The sequence below is a fragment of the Mus musculus genome, chromosome 6 (genome assembly GCF_000001635.26).
Source record: "Mus musculus strain C57BL/6J chromosome 6, GRCm38.p6 C57BL/6J".
Classification (NCBI taxonomy): Eukaryota; Metazoa; Chordata; class Mammalia; order Rodentia; family Muridae; genus Mus; species Mus musculus.
The window spans coordinates 66,529,439-66,541,661 of NC_000072.6; the positions used below are offsets into that span (position 1 = coordinate 66,529,439).

The following is a 12,223-nucleotide window of genomic DNA, read 5'->3' on the forward strand; positions in this document are numbered from 1 at the left end:
GCTGGATTCTGCCTGCCTCCCATGAAGCACATCACCTACTCCCTTACACATCCACCTGGAGAACTGACTGCAAAATAGACTTTGTGGGTTTTCTGTTCGTTTTTGTTTTCTTGAGACTTACTTTGTGTAGCCTTCGCTGCCCTGGAACTCACTATGTAGACGGGACAAGCCTTGAACTCAGAGATCTGCCTGCCTCCCGAGTGCTGGGCTTAAAGTTGTGTGCAACCACCACTCTGGGACAAAAGCTGGTTCTTTGGCCTGTCCTACCTATACCACATGAGGCTGGTCTCTGGACAGGGTTGCTGCTAACAGGCATAGTTCCTTCCTTGTCAGCATCTCACACTCAGTCACAGACTAGGTAGGAACGCTGTTCTTCTCGATGTCATGGAGAAATCTGTTAGACCGAAAGTTAACATTTCTTGGCTCTAGGGCTATGTATGAGCAGAAGAACCACTGGATTCCAGAGGTGAGGACCCTTTGCCTCTGCTTGCCTGCTGGAGATGGTCACTTGGTGCTCCATCAAGACTTTAGATTACTCTTAGGCTCAGACACTGGAAGAAAAATGTCTCAGCTTGTTCTTATATATCCAAATTATAGACCTTTGGCATTTGAAACAAAATAAGGTGTTTTTCCCCTCACTGATTCACTCAGGTACTTCAATTTACCACATTTCTGAAATTACACAAGTGATGTCAAATTCTGATGAAATGTCATGTATTTTTGTATCCATTTAATTAAAAGATCATAAATTTCAAAACAAAAAAACCAAACAAACTAAAAAGCAAATGAGTTCTAAACTCAGAGAAAAGGTAGTAAGTGCTTATTAAATGTATCTCACCACTGAAGGAGCTGAGGGGCTTTGCAGCCTCCCCCACCCCCCTTCCCCGTGGAGGAGCAACAGTGTCAACTGGCCAGACCCCCTGGAACTCCCAGGGACTGGACCACCAACCACGCACCCCAGCTGCATATGTGGCAGGGGACAGCCTTGTTGGACATCAGTGAGAGGAGCGGCCCTTGGTCCTGTCGGGGTTTGATGCCCCAGTGTAGGGGAATGCCAGGGCGGGAAGGCGAGAGTGGGTGGGGGAGCACCCTCATAGAGGCAGGGAGAGGGAGGATGGGATAGAGGGTATCTAGAGGGGAGACCTGGAAAGGGGTTAACATTTGAAATGTAAATAAAGAAAATGTCCAATAAAAAATAGTATCTCACCTTTTAATTACTTTGTAAATCCATACAATTGACATAAAAAATGAAAATTTAATAAGACATTTTCAAAAGAATTTTGCATAATTACTAACATAACAATAAGGAAATCAAACAAGTACTTTCCAATTTCTACCTTTTAAAAAAAATCCTTCAATGACAAAACACATAATTAAATTAACATATGCTAGTCAGACATTCACTGTTCTAACAAATATCTGAGAAAATGCCCGCTTAAAGGAAGGAGTATTTGCGTTGGCTCACGGGTTAAAGGTTTCAGGTCAGTACTTTGAGCCTAGGCAAGGCTGAGCATGAGGAGCACGAGGTCATGCGGAACAGCTGGTACCATGATGGACAGACAGAACAATAGGCAGGAGAGGGGAAAACAAGTGCATTATCCTTCGAAGGCACCCACAGCAACCTATGACTGCAACTGTGCCCCACCTCCTAAAGCTTGCACTACTTGCTAATATCCCATCAACTGTGAACATAATAACCAATTAATGTGTTAGTAAAATCAGACTCCTTGTGACACACCCACCATTTGATAGAGCCACCGGCCGGGGAGCAAGCTTTGAACACATGAACCTTCAAGACACTTTGTACCTAAACCACAATACCAACTAAGAAAATAAGTATCAGACTTTATATCATTCTCCAAAATTAATTAAACCAATATTTAAGAACTCAATGAAGGGTACACACAAGTCACAGTATAGTTATTAACATGCAAATGCTAGATACTGTGTGATGTATCTGTACTAGAGTCTGAGAGAGAGACAGAGACAGAGGCAGACAGAGAGAACCAACTGGGCCTGGATTAAGCTTCTGAAGTTTCATCCCCTGAAACACACTTCCTCTAACAAGGCCACACCTCCCAACCCTCCTAAGCAGTGGCACTCCCTGACGTTTAAGCATTGAAATACAGGAGCTTATGGGGATTGCTTTTATTCAGACTACTTAGTTACCTAGCAAGTAAGCCCTCTCAGCTAGTACCACGCCCTCAAGACTGGTCACTCAAATATGTGAGCCTGTGGGGTCATTCCTATTTAATCCATCACAATAAGTTTCATTTGCATTTTTAAATATATGCACCTGTATTCTATATAATATATTCTAAATGTATGTATGTGTGTTCACTTTTCCCTCACCAACGATTAAATACGCATAAAATACTAGGTAAGGTTGGCAAGATGGCTCAATGAATGTCCAGTCTGACAGCCTGAGTTCCAAACCCAGAACCCACATGGTAGAAGGAGAGAACTGAGTCCTACAAATTGTCATCTGACCACCACACATGCACACAGCCCCTCACCCCACAAAACAAATAAATATAAAAAATGCAATGTAATCATCACCAACATGATAAAATTGCACTAAATGCCATATGAATAACAAATAACAAAACATGGTAATGTTTTCTAATAATATGCTACCTATTTTTATTGTAAAAATTTATATTAGTTTTCAATAATATTTAGTACTTTAGTTTTACTAAAAAAATAACCATGTATACAATTAGATCACTAAAATTATAAACTGTACCAGAATGGAATGCTGACTTTTCAAAGCCATTTCTGGTCTGGAGGGATGGCTTAGTGATGACCAGCGCTAGCTGCTCTTCCAGACAACCTGAGTCCGGTTCCCAGCACCCAAGGCCTTTGGCTCACCATGGCCTGTAACTCCAACTCCAAAGGATATGACGCCCTCTCTGGCCTACACAGACATTTCACTCACATGCACAAGCCCACACGTGCACATAAATAATAATAAAAATAAAACCTTAAAAGCCACTGCAAATTAATTAAATGTCATCATTAAACTGTATGTTTTCTTTTTTTGTTTGTTTTTTGTTGTTGTTGTTTTTCGAGACAAGGTTCCTCTGTATAGCCCTGGCTGTCCTGGAACTCACTTTGTAGACCAGGCTGGCCTCGAACCCAGAAATCTACCTGCCTCTGCCTCTCAAGTGCTGGGGTTAAAGGCGTGCGCCACCATGCCCGGCTAAAATGTATGTTTTCTTGTTCAGCACCTGAGCCAACAGCAAGGAATTCTTAGGAAGGAAGTATGAGGAATGAGAATAGGACTTTAAGAGATTTACACTTGACAATTTAATCATTAAAGACATGTAATATATGTGTACCCATTACGCATACTAAGTAAGCCCTAAGAAATGATTGACTTAATTCTAATTCTTCACATAAAATGAAAATTACTCAATGTAAGACAAAACTATGGGGTTAAAAGGTAGCTCAGTTGGTAGAGTACTTTTTGAAGAAGTCCTGGTCTTAATTCCCAGCACTGAATAAATATGGCAGGATGATATATACTTGTTATTTTAGCATTCCGTTGGTGGAAGCAGAAAGCTAAGAAATACTGGCTATAATTGGCTACGTAAAAAACTTGATGCCAGCATGGCATACATAAAAGCCTACTGCAAGAATAATACAAAAAAAGAAACCAAGTAACACTAAGTTTTGTGACAAAAAAATTAAAAAAATACTTAAGCCCATATAATAACATTTCTAGTGTGTAAAAATACTATTTTTAAGAAAAAATTAGCAGATTAAAATTTTTCTATGATATTTAAAATAAACCGCTTAGTTTCAAGACCCTTATTTATATATATTTCCAATACGTATGATGCACATATTTTAAATTCTAAAGAGAATATAAATCCGCAGTATATTACAATTCAACATGTCATTCTGCGGTTCACTATCAACACACAAATGCCTAGAAACTATTAATCTCTGTTTTTTCTCCCTTGGTGCACTGAAGCCTTCATTTGCATTGTTTTTCAAAGGTTGCATTGTGTGGTTAAACACTGCCCTCTTCTGGTATCTGGGATTAAATGTGTATCCACACAAAATTCTTTATGGTTTATTACTGCAAAATTTCTTGACAAGTTGTGTGTGTTATTAGTTAATAAGTAAATGTTTTTAGCCCAAATCAAGTAAACTTTTTCTCAAATCATAACCACAACAATAAGGAATCTCATTTGCATTTTTCAAACAAATATGCTATAAAAGGAGACTAAACTAGGGAGTATACATTCTCTAATAAATCTGCCACTAACTAAAAACTGGATCTTGAATTAACTGTGCAACCACTCTAGATCTACTATACTATAATTTGATTAAGTCATTAATGGATTTCTTCAGCCTCAAACTTTATGTGCTTCTAGATTTAGAAAAAAAAAATACTTATTTTAATACCAAGGGGGGGGGTCAATTTCTATTCCTCCCTGTTCAAACATTCTTACCCTAAATAATACACAGCAAGAGTCTACAAAATTGTGAGTCAAAGTAAATATGAGAAACTGAGAATTTTTCAAGTATTTTATAGTATTGCTTTTAATAAATGGGGAGAGAGGTAATGTTAAACCACGCAGTCAAAAGGAAATAGGAAAGAAATCAACCATCAAAGATTCCAGATCTTTTAATGTTTCTGAAATAAATTAGATTAAGTCCAACCACCGTTTGGTAAGAAAGAGCTAGTACCTCACTTTTATCTATACCACCATTTCTTTCCTCCTCATATGTCACAGTTTCTTTCTCTGATGTATTGTTTATACAACTTCCCTGGCATCTGTTTAGTTCAGGCTCTAAACCTTCTTCTTTCTTCTCCTTGTTCTTTCTTCTTCTTCTTCAAAGATTTATTTATTATTATTATTATTATTATTATTATTATTATTATTATATATAAGTACACTGTAGCTGTCTTCAGACACACCAGAAGAGGGCGTCAGATCTCATTACAGATGGTTGTGAGCCACCATGTGATTGCTGGAATTTGAACTCAGGACCTTCGGAACAGCAGTCACTCTTACCCACTGAGCCATCTTCTTAAACCTGCATATGATAGTATCTCTAATAGTCAACTGGTTTCAAAATGCAGTCTGAGTACCAGAGTTAGAACCATTTAGCATAGTTGGAAGATGTGCCATCTCCTGGACACAATACTACTGTACAATATTAAAACTGTAGCATGAATCCCATATGTAATCGTACATGCTCTGGTATAGGCCTTAAACGATCAAAAAGAAAGTACATATGACTAAAAACTTAAAAGCAAGCTAATTGCAAAAAAAAAAAAAAAAAAAAAAAAAAAAAGGAAATCAAGTGTCTCTATCATTTAAATCCTTTGTGGACTTATAAAATCTATGTAGTATAGAAAAATAAAGACATTACTAAATGATTATTAGTGTGTGTGTGTGTACACAATTTGCAGGGGTTCGCTTCTCTACTTGGTGACAAGCATCATTAAGCTTCTGTCCCACCTAGTTCCCTTCATCATATTTAACAAAACCAAAAACCAGGTTCTCCCAGACTTGAAACTATCCTCGAAGCTGAGACCATGCTTCAGGGATGCTCAGACCACGGGTTTGACAGGCAGGTAATCTCAGGACCATCTCTGGGCCGCTTCTAGGTCACCTCATCCGAGGTCCTGCACAGTACGGACCTTGTAGGTCACCAGGACCTGGAACAAGACGCCCCAACCACTCTGCGCTTGCTCATTCGGTCAGCCAGCGAGGGCGGAGCCAGGGCCGGATACAAGTCGCTTTGGGCGGGGCTTTAACCCGTGGTGCAACTGGGCATAGGGCGGAAGAGCCGATGTGGAGCGGAATGTTGAAGAGACCCGGCTCTCTAATGTGGGAGGGGCTTAGGGAACAAAACGGAAGCCTGAGGCGGCCTTAGGGAGGGATTCGGAGTTACAAAGCCAGCCGGAAACTGGCGACGTAGGTGGGGCTTAGGGCTCATTACGCCTGCGCACCGAGCAACCGGCGGGCTGCGTAGTTATTTTTGAACCGGGTGGCGGGGAATAGCTTAGAAGCCATTAGGGCGCCGTCTGCGGTGAGGTTGGTAGTGTTCTCCGTTCGATCTAGTGATGGCACAGCAGCTCGCCCGAGAGCAAGGCATCACCCTGCGTGGGAGCGCAGAAATCGTGGCCGAGTTTTTCTGTGAGTGCTGAGCGCAGCCCCCGCCGCCAGAGAGAGCTGAGGCTGAGCCGGGCCTTAGGACGCGCGCTAGGACGGAACCACGGATCCTCCCGGGGGCGGGGAACGCTGCACCACCCAGCGCAGGCCTGGGCCTCCTGGAACCTAACGGGGCTGACCTGGGTCATCATCTTACTCGCTCTCTGAAAGCTGGGGTCTGTGTTGACATCCTCTGACCACATGCTCTGTATTTACACTTAGCAAACCTGCGAAGTTGGACATTGCTGGGTTAAAGGTTTTCCGTGTCTTTTTGTGCCTACTCTGCTTTCTGGGAGACTTAAACGTTATTACACGGTTACGGCTTTATTTCTTTCGTTTTCAGCATTTGGCATCAACAGCATTTTGTATCAGCGTGGCATTTATCCGTCGGAAACCTTTACTAGAGTGCAGAAATATGGACTCACCTTGCTTACAACTACTGACCCCGAGCTCATAAAGTATCTCAATAATGTGGTGGAACAGCTAAAAGGTAATCACGTTTTCAGTGTGTGATCTTACAGGTTTGTGTCCCAAGTAACTTAAAGCAACATGCCTTCTCAAATGTCATTCTCAACTGGGAGGAAGCAAGCAATGGAGGGAATCCCCACCTCTTTTTAAGTAGGCTGAATGTCTTGATGTTAGGAATCTTTAAGCTGCTTTAAGAGTGGGTTTTGTAGGTTAACCAGTTGCAGCAAATTGGAAATTTTACCCGATTAAAAGGATTTCGCCATTCTGTGTTTTGCTTTGTAGCTCCCAATGAAATCATACAAAATACCAATTCTAAAAGCATTGCAACTGCCTTTTTTTCTCTTTGAGTTTTATTGTACGTGAAAGGGTGTTGTAGTTTGTTTTAATTGTAAATTCATTAACAGTGTTTATTGCTTTTTTTGTTAACTTCAGTATTAAAATGGCCTTTTGGTGGCCACCTGAACATGGTTAGCTTGGCATCTGTCTTTAAGGCCGTTTTGTTTTGCTTTGCTTTTGAGACAGGTCTCTTTATGTAGCTCTGGCTGTCCTTGAACATGCTATGTAGACCCGGCTATCGTTGAACTCACAAAGATCAGCCTGGCTCTACTCCCAAGTTCTGGGACTAAAGGCATTTGCCACTGTGTCCAGTTTAAGGCCAGACTTCTAAACATGCCTTGCTATTTGTATCCATAGTAGAGTATTCATCAACACTTGTGCAGGTTGGATATGAATTCACAGGCAAAAACGGCAGGGCTTTTAAGCATAAGATCTGCTTTGAATTCTGGTATCTGTGGATCCTTTTACCCCCTGCAGCTCACTTACTTGCAAGGATGATAGTTTAGAAACACAAGGCTAATTGGTCACTCTGTCCAAAACACAGTTGTGGCTTTCCTGATTCTTAAAAGTACAGTTTCATTAATTTAACTTGTAAGATTTTATATGACATAGCATCTTGACTTTTCATAATTATGTAATTTATTTACTTTATTGAAAAGAATTTACTTTTCAATTAGTCTGCCCATGTATGCATGTATATACATGTGTGTGTGTGTGTGTGTGTGTGTGTGTGTGCAGGCGTGCATGCATGCCCTTCCCATTTAAAACCTGTATTTGCCTCTCCTTTGTACAGTTAGTGTAAAAACTAATCTTTCCCTCACCTACCAGAGTAGTCCGATTTTTTATGCTCTTATAGTGTCTCTGTTGTGACCAGCCACCACAGATGTGACTGGCGGTGGTTAGATGAGTATATGTCATATGCTCTCACTGGGAATTGCAGAGAAAGTACAGGTTCACGGTTCTGATGCTCTGCCTTCTGCCTATTAGTAATATGGAGAATTTAAAACTCAGCTAAATTATTAGTGGAGAATTGTCTTCCTTATGCAAGAAAGGAAGTTCAATTGTGAGAGTTCTGTAAGGCCGAGAGTGGGTCTTTGGAAGAGAGTCTCTGTCATAGGCTAGAGTCTGAGCGCTGCCTTGTGTGTTGCAGAGTGGCTGTACAAGTGCTCAGTTCAGAAACTGGTGGTGGTCATCTCAAATATTGAAAGTGGTGAAGTCCTTGAAAGATGGCAGTTTGATATTGAGTGTGACAAAACTGCAAAAGAGGAAGGGTAAGTATGAGCTGAGTTATTCCTACCTTAATTTGTTTTTATGTTGTTGCATGAGTTCACATTGTATTGAACTGATTTCTTACAGTTACTGTCTATGGTATGTTTTTAAAGATACTTTTGTTCTTTTGTTAGCTTGTGAGGGATTTCTTTTTTTTTTTTTTTTTTTTTTTTTTGGTATTTCGAGACAGGGTTTCTCTGTATAGCCCTGACTGTCCTGGAACTCACTTTGTAGACCAGGCTGGCCTTGAACTCAGAAATCTGCCTGCCTCTGCCTCCCGAGTGCTAGAATTAAAGGCGTGCTCCGCCTCGCCCAGCTGTGAGGGATTTCTGAGTTCCTCATAGCCTGTCAGGGATTGTGTAGATAAGATACTTTCAGCATACTGCCTTTGGGAAAACCCCATGAGATTAGGCCTTCGTGTTTGTGGTTATACCTGAACCTCTCACAATATAATATATGTGGGCCATGTAATCACTGGCTTAAACGTACAGGAGATGATCCTAGACTCATTCCTAATTTAGATGAAGCTCTACTGTACTTCCCCTATTGCCGTGAACTTTGTAAACTAAAGATTGCAAGCACTCTACATCAGAAATGCCTATCATGCTAAGCATGTGCTTCTGGAAGGTACTGTAATGAAGAGCAGTTTGTTTCTGAAGTCTTCAATCTATAGGAAGTCGTTAGCTTATAAAAACATTTGTATGTAATTTATTTTACCTGATTCAATCAGGAATCCGGTATTTAGATGTTACCTTTAAAAAAAAAAGTCAAAATTTAGGCTGGAGAAATGGCTCAGTGGTTGGGAGCACTGGCTACTTTTCTAGAGGACCCAGGTTCAGTTTCCAGCAGCCACATGGCAGCCCACAACTCTGTTTAACTCCAGTTTCAGGGGATCCCCGGCAACAGGTATGCATGTGGTGCACATAAATGTGCATGTGGGCAAAATACCAAAGTTCTACCAAGTTAATTTGTTGGAATCCATTTTCCTTTATGTTAAAGACTTACTGAAAATATGCTTACTGAGAGTGGTTGGGAAACTTACCATGCACAGAAGGACCAGATACTAAGATCAGCCTTAAAGAATGATGGGAAGGACAGATACAGTAACCCAAGAATATCTTTAGCCATTAATCTTTAGTCTCCTAATGTATTGCATCTGTGTTGTTGGAAGCATTTTGTTCAGAGAGAGTTACCAACGTGTTTTAATTAACTTAATGAAACCTAGAAGGAGTTATTTCTTTGATTTTTTTTTTTTTTTTTTTTTTTTTTTTTTATAGTGTTCGTAGAGAAAAGTCCCAGAAAGCCATACAGGATGAAATTCGCTCAGTGATTAGACAGATTACAGCTACTGTGACATTTCTGCCACTGTTGGAAGTTTCTTGTAAGTATTGTACAACTTAACTTAAATTTGCTGGAGAAAATGTTCATTACCGTTAGGAGGAGCCTACATTTGTTAAATCTCTTAATTTATCATTGCCTTGTAACATAAATGGGATATGGGAAGCAGAATACAGCACAAATAAAAACATGCATATCTGAAAACTGTGGAGACAAGGACTGGGGGGATGGCTCAGTGGTTAAATACTTGCTGAGCAACTGTAAGGACCTGAGTTAGGATTCCCATCACCAGGATCCTCCAGATGGTTGTGATGGCTCACCTATAACTCCAGCCAGAGAGGCAGGAATAGGCTCATCAGAGCAATCTGGCTCCCAGAACTATCCACGTTGGCCAGCTCTCGGTCTGCTTCGTCAATAAAGTGAAAGCACAGCTGTTAATTTGGAGACTCCGCCTGTGTGTTCATACATACACACTCAAGAAAATGAAGAAAAACATGAAAACCCTAAAAAACAGAAGTATACAACAATACTTTTGAAATTTTTCTCACAGTTTTACTACTTTTATTTTCTACTAGGAAGTATAATGCTCCGTTCTACACCCAGTTTCTATCAAGTAAAAGATTCATTAGACCAGGCTAAGCTACCTTTCTAGCAAGAGGTGGTTCAAAGTGAGGCCCAGTGAGAGAGAGGCAGGGAGGAGACTTCACTATTGAACAGCTTTCCTTTACTCCCATTCCCAACGTAGGTTCCTTTGATCTGCTGATTTACACTGACAAAGACTTGGTGGTACCTGAAAAGTGGGAAGAATCGGGACCGCAATTTATTACCAATTGTGAAGAAGTCCGTCTACGCTCATTTACAACCACAATCCATAAAGTGAATAGTATGGTGGCCTACAAAACCCCTGTCAATGACTGACGAGACGGTGAGGAAAAGGATGGAATTGTCATTCCCAAGTGTGCTTTTCCAGAAATTAAGTCAAATAGAGTTGCTACATTTCCTTGTTTAATTTTCCGGTGAAGAAAGCTAAGATCCGACATTGATAAATGTGTGTTATTGTTCCATTTCTTGGGTTCTTCCTGGACTTGTCTGAGTCGACAAGAGTGCTGCACATTGTTAAGGGGAATCAACAGATTTTGTTAGCATTGTGGAATGAATTCCTTTAAAAATGGTCATTGTACATAGAAAAACTTCTGTTAAAACGCTAACTACTTCCCTTAACATTGTAACTGGACCAGGATATAAAGAAGCGTTTAAATGTAAACACAGCAGAAGGGATCAAAGCTTTTTTAGTTCTGAGGGTCAGTCAGGAATGTTGCCAATCCGGATCCAGTGAGAGAGGCAGGGAGGACAGCTTTACTATTCAAAAGTTCTGTACTTTACTCTCATTCCCAACTTAGGTTCGTTTGGTCTGCTGATTTACACTGACAAAGATTTGGTGGTGCCTGAAACGAGGGAAGAATCAGGACCCCAGTTTATTACCAGTTCTGAAGAAATCCGTCTACACTGATTTACAACCACAAGCCACAAAGGGAATAGTATTGTGGCCTACAAAACCCCATCAATGAAGAGACGGTACACATACCATCCCCCATCACATTATACCTTCTGCTGTATTTATATTTAGATGCTTCTTTATATCTTGGTCAAGATTCTTCTGAGCAAAATCATTAGACAAAGTATTTAGCTTTTTAAAAGAAGTTTTTCTACCTACAGTGACCATTGTTAAAGGAATCCATCCCACAGTGAATCTGTTGGCTCCCTTAATAACGTGTAGCACTCTTGCTGATTCTGTGGTAAGTTCAGGAAGAACCCACGAAATGCAGCAGTAAGACACATTTCTCTTTATATAGACCCCATATTGAAATACATGCTAATTATTTGATTTTGTTGTATATATCTTGAGCTCACAAAGCAGTTGATGCTGTTTAATTTCTGTAATAAAGAACTCTTATTTTAATGTTTTATAAAAATCAAGCTTTAAAAGTCAGTGATACAAAAAAATTAAGCCTTGTGTTTTAAATTTGTGTTACAGTATCTTTGATATTTAGTTTGGTGCTAATATAGTCAGATACTTCAGTGGATTGAGTGGATGGATTGTGTTCATTTTGATTATGTGATGGGGATGGTTTTGTGCACTGGAAATTCAGATGCTGATTGCTGTGCTCAGAGATCTTGTTGTAATCTGGATATTGGCAGTTGCAGTCCTTGTTATAATAGTAGGCCAGGCCAGCATAGCCGGGTCAGAACACATGAGAACACTGCCCAGTTAGCACAAGAAGCTTGTAATAAAAATACCATGTCTGTATCATTTATTTGGGAACAAGGGTGGTACAGAAAAGCCTCCAAAATTACTTTTACATTTTGTAGGGCTTTATTAACCAATCAGACATGGTGGAAACCAATCTTTACACATTGAGCTAGGTGATGCTTCAAATACCATGACAATGCCAACTTCCAGACTGCAACCAGATCTCAGCATAGCACACAGTCCACAAGACCATCCCCAAACAACTACGTACCACCTTTTTCATCACAACAGTACAGTTAATGTGAAGACGCAAATGCCCTCTGAAATTAGTTCAAATATTAGGCTGTGTTGTCAGCCTTGTGTTTCTTATGATCTTGAGCACCAT

General features: G+C 40.2%; 1 protein-coding gene across 2 annotated transcripts; it reads left to right on the forward strand.

Annotated features, from left to right (window-relative positions):
* The first annotated feature begins 5,782 nt into the window (after positions 1-5,782).
* Mad2l1 (MAD2 mitotic arrest deficient-like 1) lies at positions 5,783-11,669 on the forward strand. Of its 2 annotated transcripts, NM_001355624.1 has the most exons (6): positions 5,783-6,161; positions 6,520-6,666; positions 8,131-8,251; positions 9,527-9,630; positions 10,333-10,512; positions 10,988-11,669. In NM_001355624.1, exons 1-5 carry the CDS (start codon positions 6,089-6,091, stop codon positions 10,503-10,505), a joined length of 618 nt encoding a protein of 205 aa, NP_001342553.1. In that variant the 5' UTR covers positions 5,783-6,088; the 3' UTR covers positions 10,506-10,512; positions 10,988-11,669. The 2 variants fall into 2 exon arrangements, with proteins under 2 accessions (NP_001342553.1, NP_062372.2); NM_019499.5 differs by having other exon boundaries at positions 10,333-11,669.
* Positions 11,670-12,223: the final 554 nt, after the last annotated feature.

What these genes read in the sequence shown, in the direction of transcription:
- Mad2l1 (NM_019499.5), top strand. Translation starts at nt 6,089, where the DNA reads ATGGCACAGCAGCTCGCCCGAGAGCAAGGCATCACCCTGCGTGGGAGC. An exon ending in AAAACTGCAAAAGAGGAAGG is followed by an intron (nt 8,252 to 9,526) that starts GTAAGTATGAGC and finishes TTTTTTTTATAG; the next exon opens with TGTTCGTAGAGAAAAGTCCC. An exon ending in GCCACTGTTGGAAGTTTCTT is followed by an intron (nt 9,631 to 10,332) that starts GTAAGTATTGTA and finishes TTCCCAACGTAG; the next exon opens with GTTCCTTTGATCTGCTGATT.